At 39.7% G+C, this 24,964-nt stretch overlaps 1 protein-coding gene across 1 annotated transcript; it reads left to right on the top strand.

The window, feature by feature from the left end:
- Nucleotides 1–1,298: 1,298 nt before the first annotated feature.
- On the top strand, nt 1,299–24,565 carry LOC125705662 (protein disulfide-isomerase TMX3-like). Its single transcript, XM_048971942.1, has 16 exons — nt 1,299–1,406; nt 1,608–1,659; nt 2,094–2,133; nt 2,936–3,059; nt 3,773–3,818; nt 4,952–5,032; nt 6,704–6,803; nt 7,340–7,417; nt 8,088–8,154; nt 17,654–17,752; nt 18,653–18,710; nt 18,864–18,917; nt 21,299–21,355; nt 21,521–21,650; nt 22,193–22,261; nt 22,921–24,565. Exons 1-16 carry the CDS (start codon nt 1,373–1,375, stop codon nt 23,161–23,163), a joined length of 1,332 nt encoding a protein of 443 aa, XP_048827899.1. The 5' UTR covers nt 1,299–1,372; the 3' UTR covers nt 23,164–24,565.
- The last annotated feature ends 399 nt before the right edge of the window (nt 24,566–24,964 follow it).

Raw genomic sequence — 24,964 nt, 5'->3', positions numbered from 1 at the left:
AGGACAATGTATGCATTTGACAAACACGGACTGAGTCACTGAGCACATCTTTAATGCATGAATGCGAACGACGAGGAAAAGTTCCACCAAACTGACCCCTGCAGGCTATCTTCTTCTTCATCCTTAAAAGGATAACTGTCTGCAGTCTCACGACCATCCTGCAGACATGAGAAATGGGTACCAGTGGTGCAGAAGGGGCATGGATACTGAGGCAGATTCAGGGGGGTGTGGCACTTTACTGAGGCCCTTGAATACATAAATCGGTGAAATTATAGTCTCTTCTCCAGATCTGCGAATTTGACATTCATGGTTCTGGTAACTCCGTTTCACTTTTTGTTGTGGTGGTAGCTGACAAATGTGGAATCCGTCACAAATGACAACGTGTCGTGTGGGAATAGACTCTAAAGCGAGAAAAGCATTCAGGGTCATATCGCAGGTTTCCATTTTGTCTCTCTGACTACAACAGTCATTTGGCATATCTTAAATGTCATTTAGCGTAATGAACTTGTTTTGAGCTTCTTTTTGAAACTCAATGAAAACATCTAGCCATTAAATTTCTATCAATTCTAGTTAAATGTAAACAGTAAATTGAAGTAGTTAATTATGCACTGCCTGGCCAAAAAAAAAAGTCACATACTTTAATATTTCCTTGGACTGCCTTTAGCTTTGATGATGGTGTACATTCGTCAATGCATTGTTTCCACATGCTTACAGTATGTAATATCTCAACATTTTTTTTCATTCAGATTTGCATTCATTTCTCGTCGAGTTCTGGTATTGATGATAGGTGAGTTGAACCACTCCGTAAAGTCTTCTTCAGTACATCTTAAAGACTTTCAATGGGCTTAAAGTCAGGATCGATTCAAGTGTGAAATTGATTCCTCATACTCCCTGAACCACTCTTTGACAATTCAAGAGCGATGAATCTTGGCATTATTGTCCTGGAATATTCCCGGAAGAAAAAAATCAATTGATAGGATAACCTGGACATTCAGTAGATTCAGGTACTCAGCTGATTTAATTTTATTGCTACATAACGTTACTGAGCTGTAATAATGATTGAATAGTCGGCTGTTAAATTCTTGCCGATTTAAATTCATATTGTGAATTTTTTAGCCAAGCAGTGTGTATAAATCTAGTCATCAAACACACTTTTTTTAATACGATTTAGACACAATGCTGCCCACCATGTAAGTGGAAAGTTTTCATCCCTGCCTTAATTGGCCATGGCTTCACTGAGCACACGAGCCCTTTGGGCTGGCGGCCGTAGCGTCACCTCCTCTGTCACGTGGGGCTTCTCGACGGTGCGCGCACGCGCAGTGCAGCGTCCCTTGACGGCTGCGCTTCCTGCCCTGCAGCGCAAGCCGAAAAGATGGCAGGCGGGAAAGCATTTCTGTTTTCCATAGGTAGGTCCCTAATAAACCTTCACTTTCCTCATTTGCAAGCGTGCCATCTAATTGCCGTGCTGTTTCTGGGCTTTGCTTTGCTCGCCTCTGAGCGTTTGTAGTGTGAGCCGGCCGCACAGATGGTGACAGCAGTAACATCGCTACCATTGCTGGTGACTTGAAATTGACGCGGGTTTCCCATGTTTCACTTTCTTATTACAGTATGCTTGCTGAGTACAGCCGTATTTGCATTTGTCGAAGAACTCGCTGGCACGTAAGTGACGCTGGGCTAATGGCCGACATTTTTGTGTTTTGCAAAGTAATGTGAATTCCTGTTTTTGTCATCACTTCTGTCATGTCTCTGTTGGTATTATACCATTATTAGTGTATTTCATTTATGCAGGAAGTTATGAACATTACCACTCTTGCTGAAAGTTTTTCTTAATTAATTTGTTTCTTTCCTGTGTATGTTCATAACCGTTGTGCTTCATGCGACTCATGACTTATGTGATTTGCAATCTAATCCATATAATTAAAGTCCAAATGTTTCTATGCTGCCTCTGAGACATTAGGAACATTAAACTACCTATATTTTGTACCAGCATTTTATATACAGAGCATCTGTCATTATAAGCAATGTGAATGGAAGTTCTTCAGTTTCTCAGTATTACTCAGTATTACTCAGGTTTAAATGTTTTGTTTCCTCAGGTTCAAAGATATAAAAAACGACGACGTTTGGTTGGTGGATGTAAGTACTCCATGTGCACACACTAATGACCGTCTGCATTTGAAGTTGTGCAAACCCCACTTCCACTATCGCCTAGCCGGGCTGTTCAGACCTTCCCTTACTGGAGGCTGTGGCATCTTTAGCAAAAGCATCCAGGGTTTATTCCTGGGTCTGTGGACAGGGCTGTTTCCAAATCTCCAAAGAGTGGAGATCTCCAAAGAGTGAAGATTTGGAAACAGCCCTGTCCACAGACCCAGGAAAAACCCTGGATGCTTTTGCTAAAGATGCCACAGCCTCCAATAAGGGAAGGTCTCGGTTTTGAAGAAAACAAAGTGTGAAAATTACAGTAATTACAAATTCGGCACTAAAACCAAGGTAAAGCACTGTTTTTCTCATTTCCAGTGTCAGCATAGTCACTGCGTTTTGCCTTTGTAGGGCAGCATAGTTCAGGTCAAATAGTTGTATTTTAATAATACAAACTGTTACAGACTTATGACTGAGTTCCAATCCAACAGAGAGGTCTTGCATCTAATTGCGTGTATGTCAGAATAAGACGATTGCTTTGATGTTTAGGTGTGAGAATGAGACTGGGAGAAGCTGGGATGGTCACAATGCCATACATTACAGTACATTTCTGCAGCAACTATTGTACGGCACTGTCTATATAGGCAAGCTCAAATCTCATGAAATATACAACTGTTAAAAAAGCAGTATACAGTTAATAGATTGAATTCTGACTGCATAAATCAGAAACGAAGAGTTAGGTGACTCTGAGGGGTAGACGGTGGTTGTATTGCCTGATCTGAGGGAGTGTGTCTTCCAGTTCTACGCACCATGGTGCGGTTACTGTAAAAAGCTGGAGCCGGTGTGGCATGACGTCGGGGCAGAGCTGAAACGGTCCGGGTCGCCGGTACGAGTAGGAAAGATGGACGCCACCGCGTTCACAGGTAAACCGTCTGTGACCGGAACAGCATCTCGCACTCCTACGTTGTTAATACTTGTAGAAATTGGTTCTCTGCACTTTTTCACTTTGAGGGGTTTGCTTCTCCTGATCTTGAGTACTGAGATCCATGGTTGATAAGTTACCTAGATGACTGTCTCAGCTTTATGATAACTCAATTAAATGCATTGAGACAGCTTAGGGTTTGGTCACAGACCTCTCTAAGCGCTCTGCAGGGCTCAGTGATGGAAAATTAGTGTGGTGCTCATTTCCTTATCTTTACTGACTGGCTAATGATTTTCGGCAATGCATGGGACCTAGACTTTTTTAAGAATCAACGGGGAAAAACTATGTGCAATATGAAATATGAAAGACTATTAAATCAGTCATAGATTGCCAGGCAGTATATGTCTCACACAATCAGTTTGGATATCATTAATGTTACACATTTGAGATCCATTTACATGGATCTGTTCTTTTACATGATTTACAAGAATGTTTGGGAGCTATGGATGGTCACTCAAGGTCCGTGATCCACTGGGTCTTGATCAGAAACATGCATTTACAGGGATTTGATGAACTGTTTTAAAATACATGTATACAGGCAAATCTACCAGTATTCTGTAACACCATCTGAATTAAGAAGACTGTTTATACATTACTGACTTTCAACCTATATTTACATTAATTTCAAATAAACAGTATTTGAATATTTCATAGGTGTTGCTTCAGATTTTGGAGTGAGAGGTTACCCCACAATAAAACTGTAAGTATCAATAAAATTTATTTTTGTTTGGCATAATACCCATTAACAACAGCAGATGTGATGCTTTACTGTCATTGTGTCATACTTGGGAGCTACTGAGCAATGCTCAAACACCTTTAAAGATTTTTCTATCAGAATGTGGTACTGTGTTAATGTCTCAGTCCAGGGATCTTTTTTTTCGTCAGCCTGTTTGTCCAACTCCCGGTAGATTTCTCGAATCAGTCTGCCGCTTGAGATAATCACCTCTGAGCTTTGTTGCTAAGGGACTGAACTGCTAATGTTATTTGCTCAGGGGGGACCAGGCTGGCATTAAGACAAACTAATGTTGTTTGTGTTTACAAATACTATGTTTTGTTTACTTTTAGGCTCCTAGACCTAATTTTTTCTTGACCTTATGTTTTTGTTGCATAGATTATTTACTTCTCCCGGTGTCCGTTTATAACCTAAATTCACATTTAGGTTGTATTGTTTAACATGTGGCTGATGTTGTTATTTTTCTAACTTTTACTACTGTTTATTTATACACTATACATTACATATATTGCTGATAGAGGGCAGTATATACTGATTTAAGATTATCTTCTTAAGATAATCCTGCCTAGTATCCCAGCACAGTCCACTGAAAACCAGCCTACTAATGTAGTAGCACCCTGGGACAGATTTGTAACAAAGCCTTAGAGGACGGAGACTGTCTACGTTCTCTGTTTGTTAGGTGTTTTTTGTATATGGATGTAACCTTGAGAAATGGTGTGATGTAACTGCATTCCTGTCACTTTTCGAAGTGTGCTTTGTGCATTGCCACCGTCTTTCTTTTTCCCCCTGAGATCCCGATTACGTTAATTCGTTTCTTCATTATGTTCTCTGCTTCTTCATGAAGGGAAAGGTCATTTAATTTTATATGAATGTCTTCTGAGTCAACTCTCTGGCTGCAAACGCCGTTAAATTATCCATAAACAGCATGGTCCAGATGATTATTATTATTTTTTCCCCCATGTCATTCGTTTTGATAGTGTTCATGTGAACGGAAATGATGTGCAATCTATGGCTCCGGTGAAACCGTAATGTGTCAAGAATACATTTAGTACTAATTTTGTTCATCCAGGTGCCTGATTTTCTCTTATTTTCTCACCTAGAATAAAGGGGGAAGCATCCTACAACTACAAAGGGCCCAGAACTAAAGATGCCATTATTGAGTTCGCCAACAGGCTGGCAGGGTAAAGACGTCTCCTTACTTCTGATCTACCATCTCAGACGTCACCTGACCTTCAGGATGTATCATTCCTTTCCGTATCCTCTTTCTCCTTCACTTTTATCTTGTAGTTTTTTGTTACCTAATTCAACAAATGTCTTATCTGTTATTTCAGCAGAGGCAGCTTAAATATGGCAGTAGCGGTTAACAAGTGGTTTTAACAAGTTCTGCTGTTTCAGGGGGGCAGGTTAATGTTGAAGGAGAGCTCTACATATGAACGAACAGAAAGGGTGTGAAATTTTACTGCTAGACAGGACCAAAACCTCAGCAGGCTTTTCAAGCTCTGTGAATTTTCACAAATTATCGCTATTTAAGAATTATTATAGACAAGCTTATAATTTTGCACATCAGCAGTATTACAGAATTATGCACAAATTTAAACCGTCATTGCACCCTTGTTCATCAAGGAAAGGGCATGCACTCAAATTCAGTTTGAAATCTCAATAATTAAAAAAATAAAAATGAAATAGTCTGCTATGATTAGCTCGATAGAGAAATGCTTTTGCTGAACAGCCAATGTATGCATCTCTTCTTGGCTTGTGTCCTCGGCTGTTTGTACAGTGAGCCTACTGCCTATCCCAGTCTCCTGGATTAGTAGTTGGAAGTGGGATAGGTGGACAAATATGTATTATTCATTTAAATGGAAATTTAGTGGATAGTGTTTGAGGTTGATGAGCTACGTTTGTGTCTCCTCATTCACTGGAATTTATCTAAGATTCTTTTTTCTCTAAAGGAAGGCTTTCTTAAGATGTATCCCTACATATGTAACTACACCCTCTCCTCATTTAGCAACCAAGTTCCGATTCAATGACCAGGTCGTTAAGCGAAATGCTCACTAAGTGAAAATCATTGTAACATAGGTATAACTGCGACTGCACATTGGGCTGCAAATCACTGGTTGCTGCAGTTTCATTCATATAAAATTTTTGTACGCTTCAATGTTACACTCATAACGTTGTGTGTTGTTGTTGGGTGTAAAAAAAATGTTGTAATAGTGCACATTGGTCAGAATTTTTTTTTTTTTTTACCATCCTATTTACGAATGGTTGCTAACGAAGGTAGTGACTTATAGCAACACATTATGTAATAACTTGACAAAACATGACAAATTTTCATCACATAATGTGGTATTATCACATGTTGTTACTCATCTGAAATAATGCATTATGTAATAACAATGCATTATGTAATATCTCGACAAAATATAACATTTAGAGCCTGCGATATAATTTTGCTCTGCAACATCATCTTATCATCATCATTATTTCATTATCAAAAAAGAGTCAGTTAACTGACATGATGATGATGAGAAATAATATTTTGACGATGCTAACGAGAGTATGAGAGTAGCGGCCAGAAGTCATACTACCGGAATTGGAGCGCAGAAAAAAAAATTGATGTTGCAGACAGGAAACGGGAGCCCAAGGAACACAGTTTGGACTTAGTCCTCTTCATTAGTATGTTGAAGTTGAAAGTTTGTAAGTAGAGAAGCATCTGTAATTTTACAGCCAAAGACCTCTAGTTTATTATCCAACTCTTCTGCTTTTCCTGGAAGAGACCACAGGGTGGCACCAGCAGTACACGTCCAGATTTCCTGTGCCTCTTCTAACGCTGAGGTCTGTTTTACTCCATCCAGCCCAGTCGTCCGATCTCTACCAAGCAAGCAGATGTTTGAACATGTCCTGAGAAGACATGATGTCCTATTTGTCTACGTCGGAGGGGTGTCACCTCTCAAGGTATCACATAGGTCTGGTTTCTAGAAGGTTCTGTATAGGCATGCCGATGCAAAGACTACCGCTTTGTGGATGGTTTTAATCTGGGTTGTAATGTTTCTTGTTACGGTAATGACCGATGAGGTCTATGGCCCGACGGGCCTAATGATGTCCTAATGAAGAAAACCTTAAAGTAAAACATTTTCTAATTGGGCTATGTTCATTAGTTTTTAACTTAAGTGTGTAATTAGTCATTTTGCCTGAAATCAGCTGAAAAAAAAACAAAAATCATATCTAGCCCCCACCTTAAAATGGTGATTCACCTTAATTTATTCTTTCAAAATATGAAAAGTGTTTGCAGCCTTGATTTCTTCTGTGGGATGGGGCCAATCCCTGATGTATGGATGGATGGATGGATTTCATCCCAAAGTAAATTTCCAATATATATACATACATTAACCAGAAATATAAAAATAGCATGAGCAGAATGTACAAGACTCAGTGTAGAGTCTTATGGCTACTGGGTGGAATCTAATTCAATTGGCCTCATGTATTTTTAGGACAAGTACACGGAAATGGCCTCAGAGCTGATTGTGCACACCTACTTCTTCTCAGCCTTGGAGGACATCCTTCCTGAGGTATGCCTGTGTCTGCAGAACCAACAGTTATGACACACGCAGATCTCTCTGTGCAGTCTGCCGTCTAAGGCAGGAATTCTGGAATAAATAATATATTGAAACTGAATTCAAACATTGTGTGGTGTTTTTAAGTTTTTGTCCTGTGTATTTACTTACACTCCAGTTGTGTTCTCTGGCAGTACGTGTGCTGTAGGTCTGTGGTTCTCAGCTGCTTTAACACCAGTACCCAATTCATCTCTGGCATTAAAATGTCACTTCCACCCTTTACCTGGCTGGATTCTGATTGTTCCCAGTCTTCACCTTATTCTTCTCTACTGCTGTCTTAGACATTTTGAACCTGGAAGCAACCTGCTGCTCAGCGTTGCCTTCTGCCTGCAGAATTATGATTAAACCAGGATTTAAAAATATAGAGTGATTTCATATTTTTCTGTGACTGTGTGTGTATTTGTGTGTGTGTGTGTTTGCATAGATCACTTTTGAGGACCTAATTGTCCCCAAAGTGTAGTAAAACCTGAAATTTCCCTCCTTTTGGGGACATCTTCTGAGGTCCCTATTTGGATAAGCTCAGTTTTTATAAAAATCTGTGAATGCAGTCAAAAAAGTAAAATTTGTGTTTTTGTATTTTGGTTGGTATGTTTATATAATATAATTTATAATGTTTTCCTCCCAGACAGTGACTTTGAACGAGGTACCTGCTGTTCTGGTCTTTAAAGATGGGGGCCACTTTGTGTACGATGGTGAGTCTCCAGTCACTTACAAGATGCCAGCTTGCAGTTTGCACAATGTTTACGGACCTGCGGTCTGTCCCTGGAGGTTTGTGTTTCCCTGTACTGTACCTCCCCCTCCCCCAGGGTATTATTGGTGAAATGCATTTTTAAATACTGCTTCATTAGAAAAGTGGGTAGGATATTTTTAGCTGTTATTTTAAGCCGAAATCACTCGGCTTGAAGTGTAGTTATCATTTATGTGCTGGTGTAACGCTGAGCCTGTTCTAGTTCTGTGATCTGTTGGTCTTTCTACAAATGTGAATATTCATAGCATCTTTATCACAAATATAAAGACAAGATGATATGCATGATATGAAGGGTAAAACCATGGTAAAACACTGCTCTTTGTTCTTTAGCTTCCTGGCAGTTATAAAATTTAACAAAATGTAAAGCACCTTCTTTAGAATTTTATTTTTATTGCCGTCTATGTGTTTTAACTTCTTATTTCTCAGGTTATTACTAGTTTTTATAATTAATTTTTTTTGTATATGGATTAACATACATAAACTTTCGCCATGAATATTGCCCTATGTACTTGATGTAGGGTGGTCACCATGGATTATATCAGTAATTGCGTAATCTACTAATTTATTCAGACAATTCATTGAGTAATCGTTTACAACCAACCAACTATTGCAGGGTCACACATATGGTCAGTTTAGGCACTGAAGTTGCATGTTTTTGGACAGTGGGGGGAAACTGCAGAATCTGCTTAAAAGCCACGCCCACATGGGTGAACATGCAAGCTTCACACACAGGATGTGCAGTGGCAGCATGACCTGTTGCACCACTGTGCCACTCTTGGTACTCGGCTTGCACAATGTGTGGCGTTAATATTGACATGGCATTTTGTGGGCATGCAATTGTGATATCGCACGGACCTCAATAGTCTGTTGGGTTCAAACCATGAATAAATTGCACTGCAGTGAACCCCTGCCTATCGCGGAAGATGCGTTCCAGACCCATCAGCAATAGGTGAAATTCCACAGTATAGAAAGACCATATAAATAAACATTTTTTTTATAGTATAAGCCTTAAAGCTTCCCTCCCACACACTTTAAACGCATGTAAACTTATTAAAACAGCACACATATGTGAACATGAATAACATTAAAATATGTTTTTATATATATATATATATAAACCAGGATTTATATTTATATATATATATATACACACACACACAGTACAGGCCAAAACACACCTTCTCATTCAATGTGTTGTTTTTATTTTCATGACCATTTACATTGGTAGATTCTCACTGAAGGCATCAAAACTATGAATGAACACATGTGGAGTTATGTACTTAAAAAAAGGTGACATAACTGAAAACATGTTTTATATTCTAGTTTCTTCAAAATAGCCACCCTTTGCTCTGATTACTGCTTTGCACCCTTGCTAAACACCTCTGGGAACTCCTTCAAGACTGTTGGAAAACCATTTCAGGTGACTACCTCTTGAAGCTCATCGAGAGAATGCCAAGAGTGTGCAAAGCAGTAATCAGAGCAAAGGGTGGCTATTTTGAAGAAACTAGAATATAAAAATGTAAATGGTCATGAAAATAAAGACAACATATTGAATAAGGTGTGTCCAAACTTTTGGCCTGTACTGTATATAATATTTGCATATCTCTCTCTCTCTCTCTCTCTCTCTCTCTCTCTCTCTCTGTATATGTGATGAAATATTTAAAATTAAGAACATTTTAATAATGGCAACCGACGTCCGCGTAACGCTTTCCTTCCCGAAGCGTATCCAAGAGTTTTACTTTCTCCTGAATGGTCAAGGTCTTCCACTGGCGCTTAGGCTCACTAGTACCGGAAGGCTTAGAACATACAGGACGCTTGGGAACCATCTTAGGGCTTAAGACAAAACGAAAACAATCAGACCACAAGCAAGTTACGTGATACGCAGAGAACTGTGACGGGTAGGTGAAAATTCTGCGAAATAGCGGGAGCGCGATAGCTGAACCGTGATATAATGAGTGACCACTGTACAGCATTTTTGGTCGTCATAGGACACAAAACTGCGCAAGAACGATTGTTGTGTTTCAGCATTATTTAGTACATGTTAAACAAAACAAAATCAGTCTGAAGTTTACCGCTTTTGCATGAGCTCCTGCATCTCTCCAAGACAATCGTAATCATTCTCATCATTCATAATTATTCATAATGCAATGCGTTGGTGAGAAATTAAAGAAAAATAACAAAGAGGATGAAAGCGAACCATAACCATAATTTTTCTTCCACTGTATGGAAATACGTTATATTTGATAGAGACAGTATTGAGCAAGTGTGAGTGATTTTATCGGGACTGTTTTGTATCTGTTAGCACAACTAACGACAACTCCACCAACTTATTTGACATACTATGTTGGTAGATAATAAGTTCTACTTGGCTATATAGTTCATTTTCAACTCTTAAATACTGCAAAAACATCAGTACGATTGAACCATATTTGAAAACGCACAGTATGTTCACAAAAAATAATATATGATTTATATGTACTGTATTATGTAAGATGCAGCTAAGTTACGGCTAACCTTTATTTTAGGAGTGATTATTTTGACATAGAGGAACCGTGGAAAGTGAATTAAGCAAAGTGATTTAAAGTCAAAGTGATGAATGACAAAGACAGGCTAGGCTACTCCGAGAGGTTAAATGGCACATGTCTATGACTGACTTACCCAATAATACAAGGTTACAAAGATGTACTTGCATTGCAGTCGTGCTGTGGTGATATTTATTTAAGTTATTCTTTGCAATACTGACAGGCAATTGCATTTTCATTCACTTTTAATGTGAAATGTTTCCACACAACTGATTATTTTCACCTTCATCCAGTATGCGCCATCTCCCGTCCTCCACGAATAATTGAGAAGGAAAATTTTAAATCGATACTTCTTAATAATTGAGTAATCGAGTTTGAGTAATTGTGACAGCTCTACATGAATGGTGTGAAATCTCAGTCTATCTAGGTTCCCGACTGCGGTGCGCTTCAGCAGTGTTACCGGGGACGCGTGGTTCGTTCCTCCGGCATGACCATCCAGTTTGGGGTTATGCCTGTCAAGACTCCTGCTTTCAGTGCATTCAACAAAGAGAAGCGGCCATCTCAGCTTAACGGCATGGAAATGTCGAACACGTTTTTCTCCTCCCTGTTTGATCGCGTCTATATAAGCGTTTTATTTCTTTCACTAGACCAGAACAACTGTTCTGAGCTGCGGCTGACCGCGTGGCAGTTGCGAAATTCCCACATCCTGTAAGGGCTTGACTGTTCTGTCATGTTAAAGACGTACTCCACAGGGTAATGAGTGGATTTCCATGGACATGGAGCTGCCCCGTGTGGCATTGCAGTCTGATTAGTGCCATCAGCTGAGAAGCGTGGTTGCATTGACAGTCCAAGGCGGGCTGGGAAGATACAGACTGGTCTGTATAGACAATAGAAAATTTCTTGTGTTTTTTTTTTTTTTTTTACTGTGATGATTCAAGATTCTTTGTTTGGCTTTCGTACATCAGTACACTGGATGTCTCTCCTGTTCCGCCCAGTTACAGTGAAGATGACTCTGTATGCCCCACATGTCAGTGCCCTTGGTCACTGATTTAATTCTGTTCAAGATATTTTTACTAAAGTCCAGATTTCTAACAAAAGCCAGTGTGAAACAGCTTATTCTTATAACGGTTGGGTAACCTCTTCATTTCTGAATTTTGGATTTAAGTTTTGACCTTCTCGGGTTATTTTTTAATAATAAATGAAATTTTATGCATAGCTTAGCTTTTGCCATACATATAGCCCTGGCTGCTTGCATGCTGTGAACCCAGTTAACCCATACTAACCCAACATATAAGTAGATGTATAACTAGCAAGGATCCTGCCCTGTGAGTCAGTTTCATACTAAGTCTCTAAGATTCGTATCTGCCCTGCATGCATGCAAGTCTCTGTGTTGCACCGGCGAGGAAGCTGTGTCTGAAACAGTGAGTCAGGAAGCTCTGTGGTTGCAAAGAAATCTTTAGACTGTGTGGGGAAAAAAAGTGTCCTACAGTCCTCGATGACACAATGGCCATATTCCAATATTCCTAGGCACCTTCTGTGAACAGCTACCATGAAAATGGGCAGGAATTGAAAAATGCTGCAAAGACAATTTTAGATGCGGTCGACCCCACACTACTTTAAGGTCAGCTGGCATTTTCTGCATTTAAAGTTAAACTTTATGGGCTGGTCGCTCACCATCCACAAATTCATGGTCTCAGTTTCTTGTGGGATGTGTGTGTTCATTTCTTGCTGTATAACTAATGTCATTTCTATGTATTTACAGTCGAGAGTCGTACACGCAGTACATGGTTAATTACACTAAACGATGAAAATCATACTCTGCATAACCTTCTATCCACTAGTAAATACAGATCGGACACACAACACAAATACAAATTAAGGTGCTTCAATATGACAATACGAGAAAAGTACTGGCCCTCGCATCTGTAGCTAATAACCAATGAACACCAAGTGGGCAGTGTGTCAGGTCCCCCTGCTCATTAACACAAACAGCCTGCTCCATGTGTGAATATGTACAGCACACAGAATGGGGTCATGGGGTTCACTTCCTTTGCGGCTAAACTTTAGAACATGTAGTCTAAGTGGGTTTAAATATGGTGTGATAATTGTTGCTGACCTGGTGCTTCCAGCATTTTGGAAGCAGCCACATTCCTGGGATTTTCACACACTAGAGTGTCACGAGTTGACAGAGAATGGGGTGACTGACAAAAGAACATCAGTCATCAGCAGTTCTGTAGCTGAAAACGCCTTGTTAATGAGGGAGGTCAGTGGAGAATGGCCAGACTTGTTAAAGCTAACAGGAAGGTCACAAGTGCAAAAATAATAGCTCGGTACGAAAGTGCTGTGCAGAAAAGCTTATCTGAGTGCACAGCTCGTGAACCCCTGAAGTGGTTCTGTGGATAGGAGGGGGACCTACCTGTTACTACGTCGAGGTCCCTAATAGATGACACTGAGTATATGTGTCTGCATCGTTGGTAGATTTGCACAGTGGAAGCCTCAGGTGGTAGTAATAATGATCCAGTTTTGTATATTATTTTCTCACATGATCATACTGCCCCCCCCCCCTCTCTTTTGATGACTGGGGCCCCCTAAGGCGCACTTTTCGAAGATAAAAAACATATAGTGGGAAAAGCAGGATATCATTTCACAGTCATAAATCAAACTCATTGTGGGCAGGGCAGTTCATTAGGATAATTAGAGCGAGCTCAGTGACTCAACGGCGAAGCTCTGCCGTTTATCTCATATCTGTAGAGAGAGAGCACCCAGGAAGAAAGTCTAATTGTTGTGTGGGTATGAAATGAATCCAAGTGATAACCTTGTTTAAATGAAATATTATAATATTAGACTTTGTATTAATATTAAACTTTGTTGGACTGTGCTAATGCTGTAACAGTTAAACAGTTGTCTTTCGAGATTGCATCTTTTCCTGTTAACACAGGGAAAGTAAGATGAAATGATGATAATAATAATAATGAAACACACACACACACACACACACACACATATACATACATATATATATATATATATATATATATATATATATGTATATATGTATATATGTGTATATATAGTATATAAAATGTTTGTGGATGAGAGAAATTTAACAACTTTTGCTGTAGTCTGTTCTGGAATTATGTTGAGTTCCTTAGTGGTACTTTTTATGGGCAGTTCCTCTTTGCTATTTCTCCTTCCCGCTTATTTTCACTCCACAAACACCAAACATGCGGCAGCATCCTCATACCCTCCGGGTTATGGGTTCAAATCCAACTGCTTCTCCCCATTCGTGAAGTTTGCGTATCCTGCTCATGTTCCCCTCTCCGTCAGATGACTCTGCATGTGTTTCTGTTGTCCTGCCATTCCTGGGTTTATTTCTGTGTATTTCTGAACCTGTTTTATAATCCCAAAGAAGTAGCTTTCTTGGGGTGTCTTGCCCCGACCAACGCCCTGGATTTAAACCCATCAGCTGGGTAGTAGTATTCCTGCTTATCCCAGAACTGTGTCCTGGCTGTAGACAGGTAGCTGGAGATCAGCCCTTCAGGGAATCAGTTTCATAGAGTAAAATAATCCCTTTCTGTGGGTTTAGGTTTTTTTCTGTTCAGAGCTTGGCCTGATGTCTTTCTCAGCGTGGTTTTGGGGGAGGAGCTGATTTTCCCGGTGTCAATGCTGTCAGGTTTCAGGTAACCATCTGAGAGTTTGGTGGAGGATGAAGAAGTGCATGGTTCTGCTGAATGCTTTTCTTGTCATAGTATAGAACCACAATACCAGATTGAATTATCTTAACAAAATCCATTGCTTGCTTCATAATTTGAGCTGCCAATAAAATAGAAAAGCACATTTTTTTTTAGAGTACAATAGTGATATTTTATTGATCTCCTTCCGGAAATGGCCTTTTTCCTTGCCATATCTGGCATTCCATGGCGCCCAGTGAGAGCCAATGAGGTTAGGGCAAGTCTGGAGTGGGGTCACAGCACGGGTGTCAACCAGCCTCCAGCACAATTAGGGCAATTGGGGGTTAAGGGCCATGCCCAGGGGCCCTGGTATTTGTACCAGCAACCTTCCGATCACAGGCACGATCTAACCCACTGTGCCACACACCGTCAGCCTTATCAGGTAGCTTCTGTTTGGGAAATAGATGTTGAATGATGCTGGTTCATGTCTCGATGTTGGTAAAAATCCAAGATGGCAGCTCAGGTGTTTTTGCGTCTTATCCGTCTATATGTTTGTGGTTTTAATGAGTTTACCGGTCGACGTTTAGGAATAATTACTCAATCCAGTCTTCCAGTAGATTCTGTGTATAGTGCAGTTATCAATTCCAATTGTTCTGTGAACCTTTACTTTTCTATGATTCCTGCCTCCCAAGTTCGCAATGCCTTATGAAACCTGGATTGCAAAAAGGCTGCTGGTCCAGATGAGACAGCGGCAGATCTGATTGCCGGTCCTATTGCCTCTGTTTTTAATCGCAGTCTCTGTAGTGGGTTAATCCCTAGCTCCTGGAAGTCAGCCATTGTCCTTCCATTTTTATCTGATGATAATATTTAATGTCATACCCAGTCTGGTTTTAGACAGGGCCATAGTACCATAACTGCAATAACTTCTGTTACAAATCATATAATTACTGCTTTGGATAACAAAAAAATCATGCGCTGCTCTTTTTATAGATCTAACAAAAGCATCTGACACTGTTGATCATGCTCATCTTCTGCAAAGATTACAGAGTATATGATTTAGTGACACTGTATTGAATTGGTTCTCCAAGTACTTGATTGGGAGAACACAGTGTGTAGCTGTAGATAACTATAACTCTACCTCACAAATAGCAAAAACTGGTGTGCTTCAAGGTTCTATTTTAGGGCCTGCTTTATTCTCTATTTATATAAACAATATTAGTTTATGATTAGAACCAGCAAAAATACAATCATATACTGATGACGCAGTTCTTCACACCACTGCTTTGTCACTGTGAGAAACAATAGATTCATTACTGTCTGATTTTAATTTTATTACAGATGTCTCTCATCAAGTTAAAACTGGTGTTAAATGCCAAGAAAACTAAATTTATGGTATTTACACATTCATGTTCTGCCCTTGATTATTCTGTGTTAACACTAGATGGCACTCATCTAGAGAGGGTGTCGTCTTACAAATATCTCGGTATCTGGCTTGACAACACATTATCTTTTGGAGTCCATATAAAGAGCTTGTTAAAAAAAAAACTTCGGCCAAAACTAGGCTTCTATTTACATTTAAAGAAATGTTTTTCCTTCATTGCTAGAAAAAGACTAGTACAGAGCACCTTCTTATCAGTATTAGATTATGGAGATGTAATATATATGCATGCACCTTCATCTTATTTGAAGAAACTACAGTAGATGTTATATATCATGCAGCATTGAGGTTTATATCTGGTGCAACAGCAAGAACACATCACTGTAAGCTATATGAGATGGTGGAGTGGACATCATTACATCTTAGAAGGAAAATGCATTGACTGGTTTTTATTGCAAAGGTTTTAATGGGCAAATCACCTCAGTACATATGTACTTTTCTGACACTCCCCAGTAATACATACAGCACCCGCTCATCAGTGAAACTTCTCCTTCAGCCTCCAACCACGCGCAACAAAACTGAGGAAATCCGCTTTTGTTGTTATGCACCACATGAGTGGAACATATTAGAAAATATATTTAAACTCCTTGCCTTCTCTGAATGTGTTTAAAAACCTTTTAAACTTTGAGCTTAAAGAACAGTGCCATTGTTTTATATTAATTAATTTTATTCTATGTATAGTTTGAGTATTTATATGTGTTTTCGTCTGTGTTCATATTAATCATCTCTGTATGTATGTATATGAAACTTTTATTTTTCTTATTTACTGTCATCTTGGCCTGGACTTCCTGGAAGAAGAGATTGTATCTCAGTGGAATCTTCCTGGTAAAATGAAGGATAAATAAAATAAAGGATGAATAAAACATAATTAGTCTTATTGAATCAGATTTTTGCCAACATCTTAAGTTGTTTCAGATGATAATTGTTTGTCAGTAAACAAGGGTAGTTACCATAGCCTGAATGGTAATATCCTGCTGACAGTTCAGTGCATGAATTTGGTAATTGTGTCTATGGTTGTGATCTGTAGCTTGTTCCCGGCAATGACGCGGTGAAACTTGTGTGAGTTGGACAGGGGTCAGTGTTGGAAATGCACCAGAGTGGATTACAGTAGTCTGCCCTGGGCCTTTTTGGTGACTGGTTATGTTTAGCATAGATTCATGTGTACTTTATAACCGCAGTAAATGACTTCTACGGAGGCTTGCTGTCAAGCAGTTGCTTGTTACAGTGCTTCTCAATGGAAATGTTAAATTTGCCAGTAGCCTAATGTTTACAAGTAAACGTGTCTCTGAAGCAGGTTGCGACATGAAAACCAAGCACATCTAGCCCAGTGAATTTTTTTTTTTTTTTTATATATTTTTTTTTTTTCTCTCCCCTCCCCCCCAGACTGGAGAATGTAGACTCTTCCTGTTGTATGGTTTGAACATTTTGGTCAAGTGTGGTTTCTTTGACTATTCATGTATTCTAAAATTGTAGAACATTTTGGTGCTCTGTTCTGCTTATTTATCCTAGGGTTAAACTTTTCGTGAACATTTTCCATCTTGAGGGAAGACACAAGACTGTGGTTGAGAGTAATTGCATACCCAGAATGAAGAGTGTGCGTGTATGTCTACGTATGCATATATACATATGTATATTTAAAAATATCTACAGTATGTACTAGTTGTGGTTCCTGTAAGTTTCGTATGCCACGTGTGGTCTGTTTGGGGTCTTTGATGATTTGCTGACTTACGGTGAATCTGTGAAGTTTTTCGCTTGGGTCTTCTGTGTTCCTATGGTAATAAGTTCAGATATTGGTGCATCTCCTTTTCTCAGAATATGCGGATGGGAGCCTCTCATCCTGGGTATCCAGGGAGCGCTTTCTGAGTTACCTGCCCATCGATGGATACACCCTCTATGATCTTGGAGATACAGGTACTTCGGCTGCACTGACATGCCAACACAGCTACACACCTTACAGTCGAAGGAGCTCGTCCAGTACTGTGCAAAGGAAGCCTTTGAGCCCAGTCTCATACTGTCGTGGGCTGGCTTAGGCCCTTGTAAGAACTTGATGAACTTCAGGACGGCGTTCGGTGCGTCTGCCAAGTTTGTGTTGATGGACAAGTTGGAAAACTGCCAACGACTTGAGTCTGGTGCTTAAATGTCGTGCGATGAGGCCTAATTCATAAATGTTTAGCTTTGGTTGTTATTGTTGTAACTAGTAACCCCATCAATCACACCAACACCTGATGTTATGTTTTTCATGAGCTTATAAAGGGAAGCTGCACTTCCATCACTGTGCCCAATGGTAAGATTAAAGGTATGGATTGGGCAAGAGTTCCAAGCAGACCAGAGAGTAGGGACACAGGAGAGCATCGACTGTGGGTTGCTTTATTCCATAATGCTGCAGTAATGGAGCCTAATATTCACTGGAATGAGGGAATAATTATGGGTAATAAAGTTCATTCAGTCAGCTGTTTCCTGCCTGGCTGTCCTGCACACTATACTTTGGGTAACTGGGCAATTATTCCATGTGGGTCCATTTGAGACATTTCTAGATTGTGGTGACAGGGTCCAAAACCTTACGGCTAAGTCCACAGTCCGCTGTTTTGGCAACAGCTATAGTTTTAATAAACTCGATGTCAAAACCCGTTAGTTTTGTAAATATTAAGTTGTGTAGCATTCTAATAGATGCTCAGATTGAATGGACAATTTTTATCAATATGGTAATTTATTAGCGGAGTAATAAAGAAGATAACAGTGGTACTGTATTGTCATAATCATAAATAGTTTTGACATTACGTTGATTGTTTTAAGTCAAACGTTTTACGACAGGCAAGTTGGTGGCAATAGTGATCATTGATGAGAAGAACCCAACTGAAGACAGCATCAGGTAATAGGTTCCTTCAGATTTCACTCTTGTTTTCAATTTGCAAAAAAAGCTATTAGAATTTACGATATCTACAGGAACAGAGCTGCTTGATGGATACCAATTCATTATAGCCTCGGTTGTTTTATTTTTAATTGATCCATTTTCCATTAAAAGGTTAAAGAATCTGGTTCAAAGAGTAGCAACTGAATACCGAGATCATTACAACAGGTGAGTCTCACTGATTGTTTTCTGATTGACCTGCTAGGGATACGGTCTTTATACATCAGTCTGGAACATTTTCAGTTTTAATGATCTTGCTGCCTACCATTTTCAGTACTGCCAACTAGGTCACAACGAAGTATTGGCATAATTATTTTTTTTAAATGGGCTCTTCTCTGGAGCAGACACATGAAAAGGGCTTTGAAAAGAAACACTGTCTTTTTATGTTCTCCCTGCTTGTGTTTAATTATATATAGAGTTTGAACATCAGATGAACAGTGTTGGTGCCTGTATTTTAAGTTTTTAAAATATGAGTAAATTGTGATGTAATAGAATCACACAGCAAGCATTCTAGATTGAAGTATTGTAGTTGCACTGCTGAAGTCCACAGTTCAGCTGAAATAAGGTATTACAGCCACATTGAAGGGTCTGCCACTGTTGCCCAGTTTGTCCTCTATTGTGTCATCTGGCCAGTTTACCCAGTGCAAAGAGAAGACTGGGCTGCAATTTGGGGATATTTTAATATTTGTATATTTGGCTGATTATTTTTTTCTTGAATATTTGTTTATTTGCACAATAATACCCTTACCGACATTTTGAAATTGCTCCCATGCTATGGAGCGTATCGGATCTTCTCGAGGACCATCTTGACTCGTACCTGCCATCTTTTATGTTTACTTACTATGTTTTGTGTGTGTTAATTGCGAGAAGAGCTATACTGGAGCCATGTTATGGTCAGAATATGAACTGCGTATGAAATTCTCAAATCTTTATTTGCTATTAAACTTTTTTTTGAATATCTTGAATATTTGTTGCAGCACTGCCTGTAGATCACACCGTTGACACGCTTGTGTCAGACTTAAGTATGTGATGTTTGGTGATGCACATTTCCTGACACCCAGGAAACTTGGACAGACCGCCCAATTCGGAGAGCTGTGTTTCAGGAACCTGGCCTTACTGAAGCTTCCCATCTGAGATCCAAAGCCTGGACCCCCCCCCCCCCCCCCCATGATTGCCATATACCTGAAACACAGCTCTCAGAACTGGGTGCTCTGTCCAAATTTCCTGGATGTCAGAGATTTACAAACTGTCCACCATTGCAGGGAATGTCACCTGCATGTCACACACCTGATGTGTCAGAATGTCTACCATTAGAGTCTCTCTATTTATTTAAACAATCCGTGGAGGGATGGCAGGGTGAACACTGTGTTTAAGGTGATTCCTGACTGCGCAGGGGCATGAAGAGCCGCAATATGGTATATTTTCCATGTGACCTACCCTAGGGTAGCTCTCTTCAAATGATGGGGGTAGTGATAACAGCATTCACTGTAATGTCGTTCCCGATCTTGAACGGTAGCATGCCATTAAATATAGAGAGAAATTTATAGCGCAGTTAAGGAATACCTCCACCCCCATTCATATTCTAAATGTAAGCTTATAACTTCTGAAACAGGTAGTATTTCACCTGTCCAAGGTCATGTTCTTGTCTTTGCAATAGAGTGTGTTTCACATGTTGAAATCCAGCCAAAAATATACTGCTGGTATTTCTGCAATAACATGACAGATGGGCTCCTATAACACCTCATTTTACAGAATAATGCAGTAAAAAGAACAAGATATGATACAAAATAAATTGTTTACTACTGAACTGAGTATAATTTGTTTTTGGTTTTGGATCACTGATTTAATCGTGATAAAGGAAAGAGCTCTTTGGTTCCAGTACCAAGTGAGCTCTGCAGAAAGTAAATTCGCAGATTGGCTACTTGCATGAAAGTGCAATCAAAGACCTGCTCAGAATATCTGAAGTTTGCTGGTCTCGATGCTGGCAAACGTACAGACGCACACTGTAATTCTGATTTACAGCTTTTTTTGGTTTTCTGGGTCCTTTGAGTTATGCCTGGAGATACGGTACATAAAGCTGCAGTTTGGCAGTGGTGGCTTTCTGTGGAACGCCTGTGTTCATTTAAAGTGGATTATAATAACGTGGTTTTGTTTGTCTTGCAAAATGTGTAGTACATAATTCTAGGCATGCAAATGGCACCTTTAGCAATCCAGCGGCCTTGTAACTATCGTGCGGTATTTTACAATGACTTAAATGGTGACAAGAATAAGAAGTTAAAATTTATGTAAATGTGAGATTGGCTAAGTAAATATTAGCTGTATTGAAAGTCTTAGGTTTCAAATTAGTATAGTAACTATATTTCTCTGGTGTGAATCATGAATAAGTCTCAGTATCTACACTATTTATTTAGCTAAATCAGTCACTTCATACTGCTGGATTCCCAGGCTGATAACTGTCAAACAGAACTTTCTCACAGTTATTTGGTTCTGTCTATGTCCATGCTCCTTTCAGGGGTTACCTGTAATTAAATGGGGCTTTTCTTTTCCAGGGATGTTCAGTTTGGACACATGGATGGTAACGAGTATATTAACAGCCTTATTATGGGGTGAGTCTGTGTCCAGCTCTCATTTGCCTATCAAATTAATCTATGAATCAAATCCATTTGAATTTGTACTTAAATCAGTTTCTGTGAAAAATGTATTAAATAAGCAATGCTTATAATAGAATGGTGGAATGGTTAATGATTAGCCTGTATTTTCCTATTGGCCAGTGAGATCTCGGTTCCCTCCATCATCATGCTGAATGCCACCAGTGAGCAGTACTTCCTCCCCAAGAAGCCTGTCAGCACACTGGAGGAGCTGCTCCACTTCATCAACAGTGTGCTGGATGGGACTGCTGAGGTCGGCATCCATCCATCCATCAGTCCATCCCCTTTTCTGTAACTGCCTATCTAATGAGCAGTGGCGGTGATTTTCGATAAGCATTAATGTAATGGATTTTGACTTACAGTACAGTGTACTGCAGTTATGTATAAGTAACATCTTCCCGGATTTCTGCCATTGATTCAAGGTGTCATAAGTGTGCTGCAAGGTTACAGTAACGTTGTCAATAACTGTTAGTTTCTATCCTGAGCTATGGTTTATTTTCAGTTCTGTCCTGGGCCTACGGATGTAGAAGGTTCATTTCACTGGAAGCTCATTTCAGAATTAAATGCTATGACAAAACCATTAGCCTGGTGAATTTATGACACGGAAACGTGTTTGTCTGGCAGCATTCGCAGTACACTGTACGGTCGCATATTCCTGATTCGCTGTGGATGTTTTTCTGGTAGAAGTAAATTTACCATGAAAATATGAAGGGACATTTAACAGGCTCACTGTGTGCTGCGCAGCATTTTGAGAAGTTTTTACAAATGTGTAACACAAACCTTTGTTCTGAACAGGGACACGGGGGAGATGGAGTGATTCAGAGAGTAAAGAGACTAGCGTACGATGCCAAATCCACTGTGCAGGTATGTGAACAACATGCTGTGAGATTCGTCCGCATGGGAAAAATTACGTCTGACACGAAGGCACAGTTGCACATTCTCTGCCCTTTTTTTGTTGTTACCTAGTTGCTTTTATCATGAGCTTCCTGTAGTGCGTAGAGTTCGCTGTAAAGGTGGCCGCAGTTTCAGAGAGCACTCCGCCTTCTCAGATGATTGATACCTTTGCTTCATTGATAGTGCAGTACAACTGAAATAATGAAGATTGAGTCCAAACTCTAACTGCTTACGTTCTTTTTCAGCACCAGGCCATCAATAATGTGTGTTTTCAGTAGTGCAATCAGTTGTTTATAAAGACAAACCAATCTACTTATCATAGTTAATGAATAGATACCTGATGGGTTGTCAGGACAGTGCCCAATCAGGGCTACTTCTTAATTCAAAGCCACACCCCCAAGGTGTTACCTAAAAGTGGGGAATATCAGTCTGTGGGGTCCCACCCTAAAAGCATTAAACATCACCAGTCATTAGCTGATATATCCAGGTTAACACTCAAAGATAGGTCACCCACCCTCATTAACTTTTACATATAGTATATATTTGTAGTATAGCTTTATAGTGTAATGTGAGGTTTGTATAAGTAGTATTGTTTGGGGCATAGATCTCTTCTCTTCCTCCTTCTTCAGTCTGTGTTCCATAGTTCCCCCATCCTGGGCTGCTTCCTGTTTGGGCTTCCCATGGCTGTCATCAGCCTCATGTGCTACGTCCTCTGCACCGCCTCTGCGGCCGATGACGGCACCGAGGATCTCAAGCGGGATGAAGAAGACGAGGACGAGGAGGATGAAGAGGACGAGGGCCAGGGAAGGCCCGCGTTGCTGGACACAACAGAGGAAACCAACAAGAGCACCATGGACAAGAAAGTAGATTAACTCAGGGAGCCATTTCAGTCTGAGGTTTAGCGACACGATACTTGAAAATCTTTTTATATGATTAGATCTATTGTCAGCCTGCCTCCTGTTGTTATTTAGATATTTGTTCGATTTCATTTCTCTTATCTTGTGAATGGACCTTTTTTTTTTTTTTTTTTTACTTTACTTTACACAAGTGTGGGACTGAGCAGTTGGGGGAGGGGAATTTGTAAAACCCAAGTTGGTTCCCAGGTCAGTTTTTATGTTTTGCTGTATGGGAAGAAACGTCCCTACTATAGAATCGCTTCACCTGCGGCGCACCGTTCATGAAAAGCTCATCCATCTGCAGGGACTTGGGGGTGTTGCTACCTAACTAGTCCTACTACACCTGGTTTTCTGAATTAGGAGACTGCACAAGGGTCACGACTACAGCTGTCCTGCTCTGGTCTCGTGGTTTATGTTCTTTGTTTCGTCGTTCTCTTTCTTTTTATAAGCCTTAATGAATAGGTATCTATTCAATTGCTTAATAGTCACATAGTTTGAAGGCAGACTGTGTTCAGAGTGGTTCTCCTGTTCATTTTCTAGGGGTATTTTCTCATTTCTACACAGAAATTAATCCACTGAAGTCTGTGAGAAATCTCCACTAAAAGGAGGCTTAACTTTAATGTGGAAGTGTGTTTTTAAAATGTGTATAGCTTCGTTTTACCCGTTCAAGGCCCATCTGCTTAAATAGTTGTGTGTGTTTTTTTAAGCCATGTTAAGGAATCTGCCTGAATGTGATGAACACATTTAACAAATGCACTGAGATGCTTACTAGAGGTAACATGCACTGTGTGTGGAAATGAATCCAGACTTTACAGGGATTTAGGTTGTTTTTTTTTTATTTTAATAAAATATTGAAGTAAATATTGCCAGGTAATTCTATGTAGCGATGAAACAGACTTGAGACTATGATAAGAAGCAGCTTGCTTTAGTTTCTGAGAGGTGCAGGTTTGTACTACGGTACACGTAACATAAAATGTTTCGTTTTGTAAAGGGCACAGCTTTTAGGCTGCAAGAAACATTGCTGTCTCTTCCCATTCCAACTCATTCTACTGTTACATTCACTTTTTTCTGCATCGTTAATTTGCAGATTCAGGTGAACAGAATGGAAGACCAAAGAGAATTACATTGATCGCTGATCAGATATGGGGATCGATTCACATAGATGTTGTTTATGTTTATGGTGTTACAGAATGTCAAATAATATACTCCACAATCCACCCAGATTATCTGTATACTGTAACAAATGCATTGCATATGAAATCATAACAATGAAAGATGCCTACAGAAGTACAAGGTCATTGAATTAAGTTTTTTTTTATGTCTGAAGCCACATGCATTTGCATTATTATAGGAAATTAAATATTTGCCATGGAAATTAGCCAGTATGGTCTTTTTTTGGTGCAGGAATGCTGTACTTCTCATAAGGGAGCCCTTATTTCTTTGGAATAGGTGAACTCTTTGGAGGGAGAAACTTTACATGCCAAATGTAAAATGATGTCGTTCCAAAGGTGTTCATTGCATTTTGAGATTTTTTGTATTACGTTTATTTATGAATATGCAGACATGCACTCAGTGGCCTGTGCATTAGGTACACCTGCTCGCTATTGTGTGGCTAAGCACTGCAGCAGCCAGGCTGTGTGATTTTCACGCCGCTTTCTTTGAAAACACCTTGTTAATGAGGTCGGAGGAGAACAGCCAGACTCGTTAACGGTAACAGGAAATAGGATACCTGTGAATGCACAACTCTCCAACTTGAGTATACAATCTCTCCAACCGA

The sequence above is a fragment of the Brienomyrus brachyistius genome, chromosome 1 (genome assembly GCF_023856365.1).
Source record: "Brienomyrus brachyistius isolate T26 chromosome 1, BBRACH_0.4, whole genome shotgun sequence".
Lineage (NCBI taxonomy): Eukaryota > Metazoa > Chordata > Actinopteri > Osteoglossiformes > Mormyridae > Brienomyrus > Brienomyrus brachyistius.
This window is presented reverse-complemented; position numbering and strand designations above follow the sequence as displayed.